The 17,827-nt window shown below is 39.8% G+C and overlaps 1 protein-coding gene across 5 annotated transcripts in view; it reads right to left on the reverse strand.

Moving 5' to 3' along the window:
• Positions 1 to 8,113: 8,113 nt before the first annotated feature.
• Positions 8,114 to 17,827, reverse strand: part of SLC17A5 (solute carrier family 17 member 5) — a 73,405-nt gene continuing 63,691 nt past the window's right edge. For all 5 annotated transcript variants that reach the window (XM_065911655.1, XM_065911656.1, XM_065911653.1 and 2 more), the window contains one exon: positions 8,114 to 9,528. In XM_065911655.1, coding sequence (XP_065767727.1) covers positions 9,391 to 9,528 — 138 coding nt within the window. In that variant the 3' untranslated portion in view covers positions 8,114 to 9,390. The remainder of the gene's footprint in view (positions 9,529 to 17,827) is intronic.

The following is a 17,827-nucleotide window of genomic DNA, read 5'->3' on the forward strand; positions in this document are numbered from 1 at the left end:
GCAGCACAGCCAGAAAAATAAATGATAAAAAAGATAATGTTTCCCCATTCCTAAATGCTAAAGATATTTTCCAGTATTTTTCTTTTCACTAATTTTATATTACTATTATTAACAGATCTTTCCCCATATATATATCAACACATCCATAATTTATTTCTTAACAAAAATATAATAAGATAATGTGTTTTGTTAGATAGCTCTTTTTCATCTTCAAACAAATTATATGGACATTTTCCTATGTCTCTATTTCAGCATGCTTACTTTTTAATGGTATTCTCTTATATGAATGTACCATAACTTCTTTAGCAATTTCCTTACTGATGAAAAACTGACAAGAGTCTAAAAAATGCTTGGTGCTTGGTCAAGTACTTTTTAGTCTAGATTACCATAGGCAGACTTTCTGGTTTAATGAATATGTTTAATTTTGACTTACTACCAAATTACTCTCCAAAAATGTTGTAATGACTTATATTTCCATTGACAGTGTTCAAACACAGTTTGTTGTTGCAGTAGTTGTTATATAAGTTAACTCTTTTATTATAGCCTGGTGATGTTTCCAATGGTGTTGCTTCTACTGTTCTTTCAGTTCCTTTAGTCTCTAAGGCAACTTCCCTGTGAGGGCACCAGGGGTGGTGTGGTCCAGGTACCGCCAGCCTCCGTTTTCATGCATGAGCTGCAGCTTTCCTCTTCATCTTGGTTTTGCCACAGAAGGAGCAGGTGTCCTTGGTGTGCAGGCTGATTTTCTTCACTATCTTCCTATAGGAGGTACTATGTCAACATTGTCCTGAACCGACAGTGGTCCTGACCTTCCTGGTACAGTTAGCCCTATCACCTCAAACTAGGTCCAAGCCCAGAGGGGATCCAAACGTGATTTTTTAAAATTAACTTAATTTTTATTTTATATTGGAGTACAGTTGATTTACAATGTTGTGTTAGTTTCAGGTGTATAGAAAAGTGATTCAGTTGTACATATGCATATATCCATTCTTTCTCAGATTCTTTTCCCATATAAGTCATTAAAGAATATCAAATACAGTTTCTTATGCTATATTGTAGGTTCTTGTTGATTATCTATTTTATAGTAGTGTGCATTTGTTAATCTCAGACTCCTAATTTATCCCTCCCCTGCCACCTTTTGAAACCTTTTGGTAACCATAAGTTTATTTTCAAAGTCTGTAAGTCTGTTGTAAATAAGTTTATCTGTATGATTTTTTAGGTTTCAAATATAAGCAATGTTTGTCTTTGTCTGACTTTCTTCACTTAGTATGATAATTTCTAGGTCCATATATGTTGCTGCAAATGGTATTATTTCATTCTTTTTATGGCTGAGTAATATTCCATTGTTGACTTCCCTGGTGGCTCAGTGGTAAAGAATCCACCTGCAGTGAAGGAAATATGGGTTTGATCACTGGGTCGGGGAGATCCCCTGGAGAAGGAAATGGCAACCCACTCCAGTATTCTTGCCTGAGAAATCCCATGGACAGAGGAGCCTGGCGGGCTATAGTCTGTGGGGTCACAAAAGGGTCAGTCATGACTTAGCAACTACATGTCAACAAAAACAGTGTTCCACTGTATATATGTACCACATCTTTTTTATCCATTCTTCTGTTGATGGACATTTAGATTGCTTCCATGTCTTGGTTATTGTATACAGTGCTGCAATGAACATTGGGGGGCATGTATCTTTTCAAATTATGGTTTTCTGCAGATATATGTCCAGGAATAGGATTGCTGCATCATTTGGTAGCTCTATTTTTAGTTTTTTAGGGAGCCTCCATATTGTTTTTCATAGTAGCTGTACCAATTTGCATTCCCACCAACAGTTTAAGAGGGTGCTGTTTTCTCCACACCCTCTCCAGCACTTCCTGTTTGTGGACTTTTTGTTGATGGCCATTCTGACTGATGGAAGATGACACCTCATTGTAGTTTTGATTTACATTTCTCTCATAATCAGTGATGTTGAGCACTTTTTCTTGTGCTTTTTAACCATCTATATGTCCTCTTTGGAGAAATATCTATTTAGATCTTCAAACTATTTTTTGACTGGCTTGTTTGTTTTCCTGATATTGAGCTGCTTGAGCTGTTTAAACAAAATATACATATTGGAGATTAATCCCCTGTTGGTTTCTTCATTTGCAAATATATTCTCCCATACTGAGAATTGTATTTTCATTTTGTTCATGGTTTCCTTTGCTGTGCAAAAGCTTTTAAGGTTAATTAGGTCCCATTTGCTTATTTTTGTTTTTATTTTCATTATTTTAGGAGGTGAACTTGGGCAAACTCTGGGAGATGGTGACGGACTGGGATGCCCGGTGAGCTGTAGGCCATGGGGTTGCAAAGAGTCAGACACCACTGGGCGACTGAACAACAAAGGAGGTGGGTTCAGAAAGATATTGCTGTGATTTATGTCAGAGACTTCTCTGCCTATGTTTTCCTCCAAGAGTATTATAGTCTTTGGTCTTACATTTAGGTCTTTAATCCATTTTGAGTTTATTTTTGTATAAATAATAAACTAGAGAATGTTCTAATTTCATTCTTTTATATGTAACTCTCTAGTTTTCCCAGCACCACTTATTGAAGAGACTTCAATATTCAATATTATTCTTGTCTCCTTTGTCATAGATTAATTGAGAATACGTGTATGGGCTTGTTTGGGGGCTTCCTATTCTGTTCCACTGGTCTTTGTGCCAATACCATGCTGCTTTAGCTTAATTGTATAGTCTGAAGTCAGGGAGTCTGATTTCTCAAGTTTCCTATTTTCTTTCTCAGGGTTGCTTTGAGCTCCTCAGACATGGACGGTGGGCTCTAACCATCACCCATCTTTGCTGATAGCAAGATGGTAGCTGCAGAATCACTATTGGTATGCTTGGCTCTTCTGTTCCTTCCCCTTTTTAAATGTTTTCTATTTCAGGAATAGAAATAATGAATGACTATTTTTTCCATAGAAGCAACTGAATCATATCAACATGCATAGGTTTCTAGAAAACATTAAAACGATTCTTACTGGTATAGAATAAACATAGACTAGTTCAGTTCAGTTCAGTCGCTCAGTCGTTTCTGACTCTGCAACCCCAAGAATCGCAGCACGCCAGGCCTCCCAGTCCATCACCAACTCCTGGAGGTTACTCAAACTCATGCCCATCGAGTCGGTGACGCCATCCAGCCATCTCATCCTCTGTAGTCCCCTTCTCCTCCTGCCCCCAATCCCTCCCAGCATCAGGGTCTTTTCCAGTGAGTCAACTCTTTGCATGAGGTGGCCAAAGTTCTGGAGTTTCAACTTCAGCATCAGTCCTTCCAATGAACACCCAGGACTGATCTCCTTTAGGATGGACTGGTTGGATCCCCTTGCAGTCCAAGGGACTCTCAAGAGTCTTCTCCAACACCACAGTTCAAAAGTGTCAATGTTTCAGTGCTCAGCTTTCTTCACAGTCCAACTTTCACATCCATACATGACCACTGGAAAAACCATAGCCTTAACTAGACAGACCTTTGTTGGGAAAGTAATGTTCTGCTTTTTAATATGCTATCTAGGTTGGTCAAAACTTTCCTTCCAAGGAGTAAGTGTCTTTTAATTTCATGGCTGCAATCACCATCTGCAGTGATTTTGGAGCCCAAAAAATAAAGCCTGACACTGTTTCCACCGTCTCCCCATCTATTTCCCATGAGGTGATAGGACCAGGTGCCATGACCTTAGTTTTCCGAATGTTGAGTTTTAAGCCAACTTTTTCACTCTTCTCTTTCACTTTCATCAAGAAGCTTTTTAGTTCCTCTTCACTTTCTGCCATAAGGGTGGTGTTATCTGCATATCTGAGGTTATTAATATTTCTCCCAGCAATCTTGATTCCAGCTTGTGCTTCTTCCAGCCCAGGGTTTCTCATGATGTACTCTGCATATAAGTTAAATAAGCAGGGTGACAATATATAGCCTTGACGTACTCCTTTTCCTATTTGGAACCAGTCTGTTGTTCCATGTCCAGTTCCTAATATCACAGATGGAGCTGAGATAGTGATACAAAATTCCCAACTCAATGTAGTAGATTGAGTCAATGGGCTTATTTGGTTGAAATTGGCATGGGGAGCCAAGATTGCTGGTGGGGTCCCTGTAAGCCACAAAAACCTCTTCATTAACAGAGCACATATCTTGAATCCCAGCTTTAAGTCTTGTTGTCTGCATATTCGGGGGTCTATCTGTGGATACTAAGTGAGGTAATCTATGTGACAGTGGTATACACATGCTGTCACCTATCGTTTGCTCATGTAGCTGATGATGATCAGAAAGAGACCTCTGTGAATGCCCTGCTGCTAATGACAGAACAACTCAAAGCTCAGCAGACACCTAAAGTAGCTTTGTTGTGGGAAAAAAAAGTGCATTATCATACATATTGGGCTTCACAGGTGGTGCTAGTGGTAAAGAATCTGCCTGTCAATGCAGGAGACACAAGAGACACCAGTTCGATCCCAAGGTCAGGAAGATCCCCTTGAAGTGGGCCTGGCAACCCATTCCAGTATTCTTGTCTGGAGAATCTCCATGGACAGAGAAGCCTGGAAGGCTACAGTCCTTAGGGTCACAGAGTCAGACACAATAGAAGTGACTTAGCATGCACGCACATCATACATATTGTATAGGTAATTTATACAATATACCGATTGGAATTTCCTCTGACAGCATCCCAATACTTTTCACAAACAGTTCTTGAGCATTAAAAGGACCAGGCTGTATGTCCTATCTTGATCACTTACAATCTCAACCAAACTTCTGTGGGGAGCTCACATTTCAGGCTGTGGAGCGAAGGTGAAATTGTGAAATGCTCAAAGTGAGGGGCTATTAATGGCTCTAATGCAACATGAGGCCAGTAAGCACTTGATTCCCGAGAGGCAGTGACCCTCGAAGGGCTAGCATATTTCAGTGGTTTCTGCTGAAGAGAGCATGACAGGAAGAGACTTAACACAGTGTTTAGGATAGAAGGGGGGTTCCCTGTCCCAAGCGCAGCCTATCTCGCAGGGAGACTGTGTGAGAGGAAACGACTACTTTTCTAGCTCAGTTGTGCAATCGTGGCTTTTCACCGAGAGGCACAGGACTGGCAGGGCCGGACGTCAGCTTCCTCCTCCCCCTGCGTCAAGGTAAAGTGAAAGTAAGCACTCGGGAAACTACTAGTGTTCTTCCTCCTCAAGGCACGCGGAAAAGGGTGGCAGGAGAATGGGTTACATTTCATTTGGTTTCAGTACTTCCGGTACTCAAAGCTTGCCATAGCAGACACAGCTCCAAGAAATTACTTTCTGTGTTACCCTCTTAAAGCACAAACTTTTAGGACTTCACTGGTGGCTCAGACGGTAAAGTGTCTCCCTGGAGACCTGGGTTCAATCCCTGGGTCGGGAAGTTCTCCTGGAGAAGGAAATGGCAACCCACTCTAGTACGGAAAAGGGTGGCAGGAAAATTTTTCATTTGGTTTCAGTACTTCCTGTATTCAAAGCTTGCCATAGCAGAGCTCCAAGAAATTACTTTCTGTGTTACCCTCTTAAAGCACAAACTTTTATAACTGGCTTTTCTTATGGTTGCTGTAAAAGACAGAGGCATCTGAAAAGGCATTGTGATCCGCGTTACATTTCTATGAAAAAGATTATTTATTTTTTAAACGGAAATTAGACGTTCATCTCATATCTAGTCATCTGAGGCAGTAACATGCTTTTCCTGAGAGGAAGAGGAACCAGGTCATTTCCTATAGGGCTCTTCCTGCCTTTAAATTTAAATACTTGACCACTATTTTTCTGTTGGGGCAATTTTATTTAACAGTGATAAACTTCCCTCAGAGAAATCATTTACTTTGCAATAGGATCTAATTTCAAACATCTCTGATTTCTTGATAATGAAGCAAAGGCTGAAGTAGGAAGGACATTACAATGGTTAATACAAACTGCTGACTCCAGCGTCGCCTCTGTTTCTTTCATAACTCGGCTTCCCAAGGGCAGCGGCATGCTTGTTTGCCCTGGATTTGATTGTTAGGTGGATAATGACACTCTCCATGGGAGGTTTCCAAGGCTGGACCCCATGAAGGAAAAGGTTTGATAAATCAGGATGTGAACTCCATGGGAGAAGGGGTTTGCCCTTTTCACACTGTATTGCAGGTACAAGAACAAGCCCAGCACCTGATGAATGTGTGGAAAATACTTGCTATAGAACTGGGAGGAGAATTTCTTTGCCTATATCGGACTGAGCTATTCTCAAATACTTTCACAACCATTCACCAATGACTGCCACTTATAACTTACTTTGAGGTTAGCATATCCTTTCTGCATTGAGTGTTACATTTATTCAGTTTCTTTTTTGAGAAGAAAACAGTCTATTGAAAAAATAATATATGAGTTAAAAAAAATCAATACATTTAACAAAGGGTTATTTACTAAGTATTAGTTAAGCAACTAAAATGTTGCTGTTCAGTTTCCCCAGCTCTTTGCTACCCCTTGGTCTGCAGCATGCTGGTTAAAGGAATTGTTGGGTGGGCAAAGGGAAGTGGGGTGGGAGGGCCCCACCCTGTGGGAGCATCCTGGTCTGGGAAGTGGGGTGTACTTGGACTAATAACCCAGCACAGGTGGGAAGTCAGACAGAAGAGGTTCAGACTAAAGCAGTGAGGTTACTTATCTATTCCAGGTGGAAAGAAAAGCTGTAAAGATCTTATTTGGGAGATGGCCAAAGAGATTAAAAAAAAAAATTCCAGGGTCTTAGAAAGACTGGAGTGGAAAATACAGGTGGTTATTTATAAACGGGGTTGAGGATGAGGTGGGAGATGAGGGAGGAGGGAGAATAACAAATGACTTCAAGCCCGAGCCTCAGTGACAGGGAGCTGAAGCTCTTAACAGGAGTGAGGATCGTGATGGGGACAGGAAGTTTGTTTATTGGGGGAATGGGGTGAGGGAGTGAGGCTGGATTTAGGCTTCTCAGGTGAAGTGAAGACAGCTCACTGGGGATGTCCATTAGGCAGTGAAAAGCCTGGTGGGGATTACACAGTAGCTTGAGTAACAGGTGTCTTGTTTTTTAAAGTGATGTTTTTATGTGACAAGGTTACACTGTTGCATTTCATAAGGTGAAAATGAATCTCCTTTCCACCTCCCCACCCTGTAGACTACTTTTTCTCTACAGAAGGACCTACTGTTTCCAGTCTCTTGAGTATTACTCTAGAAATATTCCATATATATATATATGCATATATATCTATATCTATCTGAAAGTGAAAAGTGAAAGTGTTAGTCGCTCAGTTGTGTTTGACTCTTTGCGACCCCCTGGACTGTAGCCTGCCAGACTCCTCTGTCCATGGGATTCACCAGGAAAGAATACTGGATTGGGTTGCCATTTCCTTCTCCAGAGGATCTTCCCGACCCAGCGATTGAACCCGGGTCTCTTGCATTTCAGGCAGATTCTTTACTGTCTGAGCTACCAGGGAAGCCCTGTCTATCTATCATCTACCTGTTATTGTGCCGAGCAGGACTGCTCACAGGATCTTAGTTCCCTAAACAAGGACTGAACCCCAGCCCCTAGCAGTGAAAGCTGGACCATTTTTATGTCCCTGGGAGAGTTTGGTATTTTTTAAAGTATTTATTTATTTGGCCAGGTCTTAGTTGGGGCACACGATCTTTAATCTTTGTTGGGACATGTGGGATCTAGTTCCCTGAGTAAGGGATCGCACTCCGGCGCCTAGCATTGTGAGTGTAGAGTCTTAGCCACTGGACCACCAGAGAAGTCCCTGGTATTTTTGTTTTTTAAAGGCTAGAGAAGCCTTGTGTGTGTCTTTGAGACAAAAGGGAAAGAACAAGAAGAGAGGTAGAGACTGAGGAAGCAAATTAAAGAGGAATTACTGAAGCAAGGTCTAGTGAAGGTGGAGAAGATATAATCACTGATGCAAGCACATGTTTTAGTGGGAAGAGTGGACCCTTTTGAGAGCAGGAAGGGCAGGCTGATGGCCATAGGGGTTTGTGATGCTGCATCACTCACAGGACCTAAGTATTCTGCCCAGGTGGTGGTAGAGATGCATGTAGAGGTCGACAGTGGTTTGAGGAAGATGGCAGGAAAGATGTAAAACAGCCACTGTGGATACAAGAAGATATCATAGAACTGTCGGATCAAAAAAAAATCATTCCAGAAAGGTTTATTTTGATGATTTATAAAAGAAATATCACCATAGCATCTTAAAGCTATTTACAGACTTAAACATTAATTTACAGAATGTATACACATCATATTACATTAAATAGCTTTAGTTAAAATGTTACAGGTAGTGTTGAACATACACAACGAAACATAAATCAAGTTCTAAATCACATGAATACCCTCAAAGCATGCTGAAAACCACGGGAAGATGGTCCAGGAAAAACTAGAAAAATAAAATTTCAGAAACCAGCACTAAAGATGATTACACCACTGGTTGCAGGTGATATGGAAGTAGAAGTCACTTTAACCTTGAACTGCAACCAGACACTTAGGTTTAAGACAGACAGGAAAAAAAAATGTGAAAATGTTTTTCTTCTTTTTATATTATAATTATTCTGGTGTAGCTCCTAGAACACAGGACTTGAAGATTTATACTCTGATCCACGTGAAGGTAGGATCATCAGGGATGATGTTACATGTGGCTAATTGGGCGTCACACTTTCTTTTGCAGGTTACATGCCAGGCAGTACTCCAGTGTGATAGGAAGGCAAGGGAGAGGGTGCATGGAAACCATGACTGTGGATCGTGCTGTCCCTGTTGGCTCAGGGTTTCACCCACACATTAACAGCCCCAGGGGAAGAACGCCATCCAAAACCTTGGCGCTGACTCTGGTCTTGGATGCTGCCTAAGTGCTGGGCGCTGTCCCTGAAGCCAGAGAGGGGATGTGTGGCAGCTGCCTGGGCATGCTTCCCTCAGTGAAGTTGCCAGGCTGAATGATACAGTGGCTGCCAGCTCTGTGGAGAGGCTCAAGTTAGAGATCTAAGTCAGTCAGGGATTCCTGATGACAAATAATTTTTTGAGGAAAGTGTACAAAAACAGATGTTTAACAAGACCTGAGAATTATTATTCACTTTAATTAAGCAAAGGTACAGACGGGTCTATTTCAGCTCATCTTTTTAGGTATGGTCTTATAGATAAATAGAACTCCCCTATTGCGGGTTGCCTGACTTGCAGCCAGGTATGTGACCCTGAATTATAAGTTCCAGCAAACGGGTTAATAATAATTAAAAATAGCTAATTTTCCTTATCTGGCAACTAGTGACATTTCATGATTACAAGCCTTACAATTCTAATACAGTACAATTTTTTTCTTGTATATAGATTGCTTACACATTAAAATATCAAAGGCACTTTTAGGTTACATGATAAACAAAGATACATTAGTAGAGACAGGATTATTTATTGGTTCCTTCAGTTCCTGTGTCCTCGGTGATCACTGACAGCCCAGTTTTGCACTTCACCTTTGGCGAATAGTGTGAAGAAAATTGCACCAAATACATTGATAGCAGCAGCAATGCAGAAAACAGTTTTCCATTCTCCAATAGTGTTCTGCAGAGAAAGAGAGAAAAAGATGCAAATGCAAAAATACCTTGTTTGTAGTTCACTTTTTAAAAAAGATGGTGTCTCAAGGCTGTTGTTACATAGCAGTAGCATTATTCATAAAACCTGGACAACACAAATGTCCATCAACAGTGAACTTGTGGCATATATATTCAGTGGAATACTATACAGCAATGAGAATGGGTGACCCACAACATCATCGATACAGCTCACCAAATGTTAAGCAAAAGAAGCCAGACACGAAAGAGTACTGAGTGATTCTATTGATATAAAGCTAATCAGACAAAGCTAATCTATGGTGTTAAGAAGTCAGGATAGAGGTTCCTCTTGGTGGGGGTGAAAGAGAAAGGAAGGGATGCCTGACCACTGTGCAAGGGAGATAACGTTCTGTTTCTTGATTGGGTGGGCACGGGTTACATGGATGTTTTAACTTTGTGAAAATTTGTCCTACTATGTACTTAGGATTTGTGCATTTTAAAAATGCATGTTATACTTCAAGAAAAAGTTTACTAAAAATAAAACATGGGTATGTCCTTGAATCATGTGTTACTAGGAAAGTATTAGTGTTATGTCAGAACATCGCCTCCTAAGTTCTCACATAGGTGTCAGGGGCACGTCAAGTAAGGATGAGTTAAGATGCACTTTGAAGTTCAAGTTTGAGACCTGGCTTGAAAGATCCTGCAGGGCTCTTGAATGGCACTCAACACACGACATGGATGGGCTTTGTCAGTGAGAGATCAAAAAGATACAGTGTGTAATCCAGTGGTATAAAAATACCCAGTAGTCTAATCATCATGAATTATGACATTTTTCACACAATAAAAATAATTTATGTAAAAAATATCCAGTAGTATCTAAATCTCTGGGTCATGTGACTATCTTTAGTAACCTTTCTTTTTTTTTTTTTTAATTTTCACAGTTTCAGCATAACCGGAGTGCTACATTTGCAGCACTTAGAAAAGAAAAACAAAACAAGCAGCAGAACTGGCAATGAGGAAGAAAAAGGAAACCAGGAAGTTGGAAGCTGGCATGAAGTGATTTATTTAGGAAAAAAGGAAAAAGAAAGAAAGGGGCACCCTGTGGTTAATTACACTTATCTGAGATGAATGTATTTTGGTGAAAAAAAAATCTTAGAACTGCCTCTTAAATTTTAGGGACTATTTAGATATGTTTGCTAACAATTTGTTATCATCCTAGGGTAGAAGTCTGTCAGGAATTAATGTTATAAATCAGAAAGACAGGTTTAAGACAGCTTCTTAGGATTCCAAGACAAAGCTGCTCTGTGTGATCTACAGGTTGAAATAACTCTTCAGTGTTATCTGGAGGCAATGGGTGACTTAAAATCAATCAATAATATCAGAAATTCACAAAGTTCCTAGTTTGCCTCTCAACAAAAAAAATTCCACTAGTTTTTGGAGAATACTGTTTTGTCTGTAACAAAACTGAACCTCAGGCATGCTCTGACCTTTTATTTCATTCTTTTTCTTCTTAACTTTTGGCTGTGTCACACAGCTTGTGGCATCGCAGCTCTCTGACCAGGGACTGAACCTGGGCCATGGCAGTGAGTGCCAAATCCTAACCACGGGATTTCCAGGGAACTCCCTGTTTCATCATTTATGCTCTGACTCATTCCACAAAACTTTTGTGGTTGTGCAGTAAACTTTAATTGTAAGTAATTACAATTGTAAAGGCAAATGTGCTTTTCCTTTTTTAAAAAGAATAATGGCCTTTTGGACTTGCCTGGTGGCACAGTGGGTGAGAATCCACCAGCCAATGCAGAGGACACAGGTTTGATCCCTGGCCTGGGAAGATTCCACGTGCTGTGGAGCAGCTAAGCCTCTGGGCCATGACTACTGGGTCTAAGCTCCAGAGCCCTGGAACCGCAACTGCTGAGCCCAGGTGCTGCAACTACCGAAGCTTGCACCGAGAGCCCATGCTCTGTAAGAGCACTGTAATGAGAAGCCCACACACCGCAATAAGGAGTAGCTCCTGCCTGCCATAACTAGCAAAAACCCACGCACAGCCATGAAGACCCAGCACATCCAAAAATAAATAAAAGTATAAAAAAATAAAATAGTAAATTATAAGAATGGCCTTCTAATAATATTAAACAAATGCTTAGACAACATATCTGAAATCCAGTTCATTTCCACTTTACAAACATTCAAGACTTGAATTCAGGAGTCTGTATCTTCCCAGCAGAAGTGCCAAGGGCTATTGAGAATGTATGGAATTACTCATGGTAGTGTGCTGACCTAGGTTCTTGTGTTGCCACAATGCTCCAGGAAGATGAGGCTAAACATCTGTGACCTGACCATGCTGAGACGTTCCAACATTCCTTTCCATTAAGTGAGAGAAAATCGTAACAAGGAGGCACTGATTGACTTGAGTAAGGAATTAGAAATGGTAGACAGCGCCACCTGCAGTGAACACACGTCTGAAGTCAGAATTTCTGGTAAAAAGACAATTTGTAGGCATAGTCTGAAAATCCTAAGGATTGGATAGTGTTAATTTCATCACAGAGACAGAAAATTAACTCTATTTATAGAGATTTAAATAAGCCTCTTGAAGAATCTAATTTCACTAGTCCTTTAGATTTTTCTTAAACAGTAGGAAAAACAGAGTTTGAAAGGGCCTTTGAGGTTGCTGAATTTGGTTTCTTATATAACTCAGAGTCCCTGCTTAGTGATCTGGCCTTAGGCGGCCTTTTGGCTTCAGTGCAGACCAGCCCCAGGTCCACAGTGTTTCCGGGGCAGTGCCTGGACACTGGCAGGGGGCGGGGGCCCTCCCACACCCCGGCTCACCCCTCCAGGCTCCATCCCCACAAACCGGCTGTTCCCTTCTCTGTGCCCACAGCACTCTGCACACATTTTTTTCTGCCTTTGTCAATTTTTTTTTTTATTACATACAACCTTCAAATAATGAGCTTCTCAAATGTAGAATTTGCAATTTTGCCTTCAAATCCTTTGTATCTGTCACATAAATAAGCACTCAAGAAGTGCCAGTTGACATAGGGAACTGATTACTTGCTAGATTGCTCTTTCCGCTTTTGATTCCCCCTCTTCTCCTCCTGGTCACCTCTATCTCCCTCCTCCCTCTTCTCTTCTCCATGTAACTCTGTGAACCTCTCTGGGTGTCCCTCACTGTGGAGAATCTTTTCACCATTAACCTAGATGTTTTATCATCAGTGCTGTATGCATGGAGAAGTCTTGAGGCTACTGTAAGAATAAGACTGAAAACCAGAGGCAGGAGGCTTAAGTCCAAAACCTGAGAACACCAGAGAACTCCTGACTCCAGGGAACATTAATCGATAAGAACTCATCCAAAAGCCTCCATACCTACACTGAAGCCTAGCACCACCCAAGAGCCAACAAGTTCCAGAGCAAGACATTCCACGCAAATTCTCCAGCAACGCAGGAACAGAGCCCTGAGCTTCAATATACAGGCTGCCCAAGGTCACACCAAACCCACAGACATCTCAAAACTCACTACTGGACACTTCATTGCACTCCAGAGAGAAGAAATCCAGCTTTACTCACCAGAACACTGACACAAGTTTCCCTAACCAGGAAACCTTGACAAGCCACTTGTCCAATCCCACCCACAGGGAGGAACCTCCACAATAAAGAGGAACCACAAACTGCCAGAATACAGAAAGGCCACCCCAAACACTGCAATCTAAACAAGATGAAAAGGCAGAGAAATACTCAGCAGGTAAAGGAACATGATAAATGCCCACCAAACCAAACCAAAGAGGAGGAGATAGGGAGTCTACCTGAAAAAGAATTCAGAATAATGATAGTAAAAATGATCCAAAATCTTGAAAACAAAATGGAGTTACAGATAAATAGCCTGGAGACAAGGATTGAGAAGATGCAAGAAATGTTTAACAAGGACCTAGAAGAAATAAAAAAGAGTCAATCAATAATGAATAATGCAATATGTGAGATCAAAAACACTCTGGAGGGAAGCAATAGTAGAATAGCGGAGGCAGAGGATAGGATAAGTGAGGTAGAAGATAGAATGGTAGAAATAAATGAAGCAGAGAGGAAAAAAGAAAAACGAATTAAAAGAAATGAGGACAACCTCAGGAACCTCTGGGACAACGTGAAACACCCCAATATTCAAATCATAGGAGTCCCAGAAGAAGACAAAAAGAAAGGCCATGAGAAAATACTTGAGATAATAGCTGAAAACTTCCCCAAAATGGGGAAGGAAATAGTCACACAAGTCCAAGAAACCCAGAGAGTCCCAAACAGGATAAATCCAAGGCAAAACACCTAAGACATATATTAATCAAATGAACAAAGATCAAACACAAAGAACAAATATTTAAAGTAGTAAGGGAAAAACAACAAATAACATACAAGGGGATTCCCATAAGGATAATAGCTGACCTTTCAATAGAAACTCTTCAGGCCAGAAGGGAATGGCAGGACTTACTTAAAGTAATGAAAGAGAATAACCTACAACCCAGATTACTGTACACAGCAAGGATCTCATTCAGATATGAAGGATAATTCAAAAGTTTTACAGACAAGCAAAAGCTGAGAGAATTCAGCACCACCAAACCAGCTCTTCAACAAATGCTAAAGGATCTTCTCTAGACAGGAAACACAGAAAGGTTGTATAAACGCGAACCCAAAACAACAAAGTAAATGGCAATGGGACCATACCTATCAATAATCACCTTAAATGTAAATGGGTTGAATGCCCCAACCAAAAGACAAAGACTGGCTGAATGGATACAAAAACAAGACCCCTATATATGCTGTCTACATAAGACCCACCTCAAAACAAGGGACACATACAGACTGAAAGTGAAGGGCTGGAAAAAGATATTTCACGCAAACGGAGACCAAAAGAAAGCAGGAGTAGCAATACTCATATCAGATAAAATATACTTTAAAATAAAGGCTGTGAAAAGAAACAAAGGATACTACATGATGATCAAAGGATCAATCCAAGAAGAAGATATAACAATTATAAATATATATGCACCCAACATAGGAGCACTGCAATATGTAAGGCAAATGCTAACAAGAATGAAAGGGGAAATTAATAACAACACAATAAAAGTGGGAGACTTTAACACTCCACTCACATCTATGGATAGATCAACTAAACAGAAAATTAACAAGGAAACACAAACTTTAAATGGTCCAGCTAGACCTAATTGATATCTATAGGACATTTCACCCCAAAACAATGAATTTCACCTTTTTCTCAAGTGCACACGTAAACTTCTCCAGGAGAGATCACATCCTGGGCCATAAATCTAGCCTTGGTAAATTAAAAAAAAAATTGAAATCATTCCAAGCATCTTTTCTGACCACAATGCAGTAAGGTTAGATGTCAATTACAGGGAAAAAACTATTAAAAATTCCAACATATGGAAGCTAAGCAACACGCTTCTGAATAACCAACAAATCACAGAAGAAATCAAAAAAGAAATCAAAATATGCATAGAAAAGAATGAAAATGAAAACAAAACAACCCCAAACCTATGGGAAACTGTAAAAGCAGTGTTAAGGGGAAAGTTCATAGCAATACAGGCTTACCTCAAGAAACAAAAAAAAGTCAAATAAATAACCTAACTCTACACCTAAAGCAATTTTAAGTTTAGACAAAACATACATGATAGGCTGAAGTGAGCTGAATTTTCTGAAATATGTGTGAGTAGTACATGTGAAGGTGTTTAATATTTTAGTGATTACCCTCTTAGTTCAAGGAGGGGGAATGAGTGTTCTCTTGGTAAGTGACAGTGGTATCACAACATTACTTAATGCTACCTGTGATGAGGTCTCCTCAAAGATGAAATTAGTCTGAATTGCCACCTGGATGTTGGTTAGCTTTCCGCTTCTGTATTTTAAGCATGAGTAAGCTTGGGTTCCCTGGTGGCTCAGATGGTAAAAGTGTCTGCCTACAATGAGGGAGACCTGGGTTCAATCCCTGCGTCAGGAAGATCCCCTGGAGAAGGAAATGGCAACCCACTCCAGTACTCTTGCCTGGAAAATCCCATGGACAGAGAAGCGTGGTAGGCTACAGCCCATGGGGTCACAAACAGTCGGACACGACTGAGCGACTTCACTTTCACTTTTCACACCTAAAGCGACTAGAAAAGGAAGAAATGAAGAACCCCAGAATTAGTAGAAGGAAAGAAATCTTAAAAATTAGGGCAGAAATATGCAAAAGAAACAAGAGACCATAGCATAAATCAACAAAGCTAAAAGCTGGTTCTTTAGAAGATAAATAAAATAGACAAACTATTAGTCAAACTCATCAATAAACAAAGGGAGAAGAATCAAATCAACAAAATTACAAATGAAAATGGAGAAATCACAACAGACAACACAGAAATACAAAGGATCATAAGAGACTACTATCAGCAACTATATGTCAATAAAACGGACAACTTGGAAGAAATGGACAAATTCTTAGAAAAGTATAACTTTCCAAAACTGAACCAGGAAGAAATAGAAAATCTTAACAGACCCATCACAAGCACAGAAATCCAAACTGTAATCCGAAATCTTCCAGCAAACAAAAGCCCAGGACCAGATGACTTCACAGCTGAATTCTACCAAAAATTTAGAGAAGAGCTAACACCTATCTTACTCAAACTCTTCCAGAAAATTGAAGAGGAAGGTAAACTTCCAAACTCATTCTATGAGGCTATCGTCACCCTAATATCAAAACCTGACAAAGATGCCACAAAAAAAGAAAACTACAGGCCAATATCCATGATGAACATAGATGCAAAAACCCTTAACAAAATTCTAGCAAACAGAATCCAACAACATATTAAAAAGATCATACATCATGACCAAGTGGGCTTTATCCCAGGGGTGTAAGGATTCTTCAATATCCACAAATCAATCAATGTAATACACCACATTAACAAATTGAAAAATAAAAACCATATGATTATCTCAATAGATGCAGAGAAAGCCTTTGACAAGATTCAACATCCATTTATGATAAAAACCCTTCAGAAAGCAGGAATAGATGGAACATACCTCAACATAATAAAAGCTATATATGACAAACCCACAGCAAACATTACACTCAATGGTGAAAAACTGAAAGCATTTCCCCCAATGTCAGGAACAAGACAAGGGTGCCCACTCTCACCAATACTATTCAACATAGTTTTGGAAGTTTTGGTCACAGCAATCAGAGCAGAAAAAGAAATAAAAGGAATCCAGATTGGAAAATAAGAAATAAAACTCTCACTGTTTGCAGATGACATGATCATCTACATAGAAAACATGAAAGACTCCACCAGAAAATTACTAGAGCTGATCAATGAATATAGTAAAGTTGCAGGATATAAAATCAACACAGAGAAATCCCTTGCATTCCTATGCAATAACAATGAGAAAACAGAAAGAGAAATTAAGGAAGCAATTCCATTCACCATTGCAAAGAAAAGAATAAAATATTAGGAATATATCTACCTAAAGAAACAAAAGACCTATATATAGAAAACTATAAAACACTGGTTTAAGAAATCAAAGAGGACACAAGTAGATGGAGAAATGTACCATGCTCATGGATTGGAAAAATCAATATAGTGAAAATGAGTATACTACCCAGAGCAATCTATAGATAATGCAATCCCTATCAAGCTACCAACGGTATTTTTCAGATAACTAGAATAAATAATTTCACAATTTGTATGGAAATACAAAAAACCTTGAATAGCAGCCAAAGCAATCTTGAGAAAGAAGAATGGAACTGGAGGAATCAACCTGCTTGACTTCAGGCTATACTACAAACCTACAGTCATCAAGACAGTATGGTACTGGCACAAAGACAGAAATATAGATCAATGGAACAAAATAGAAAGCCCAGAGATAAATCCACGCACCTATGGACACTTTATCTTTTACAAAAGAGGCAAGAATATGCAATGGAGAAAAGACAATCTCTTTAACAGGTGGTGCTGGGAAAACTGGTCAACCACTTGTAAAAGAATGAAACTAGAACACTTTCTAACATCATACACAAAAATAAACTCAAAATGGATTAAAGATCTAAATGTAAGATCAGAAACTATAAAAGTCCTAGAGGAAAACATAGGGAAAACACTCTATGACATAAATCACAACAGGATCCTCTATGACCCACCTCCTAGAGTAATGGAAATAAAAGCAAAAACAAACAAATGGGACCTAATTAAACTTAAAAGTTTTTGTGCAATGAAGGCAACTGTAAGCAAGCTGAAAAGACAGCCTTCAGAATGGGAGAAAATAATAGCAAACGAAGCAAATGACAAAGAATT

Source organism: Muntiacus reevesi, chromosome 19, assembly GCF_963930625.1.
Source record: "Muntiacus reevesi chromosome 19, mMunRee1.1, whole genome shotgun sequence".
Taxonomy (NCBI): domain Eukaryota; kingdom Metazoa; phylum Chordata; class Mammalia; order Artiodactyla; family Cervidae; genus Muntiacus; species Muntiacus reevesi.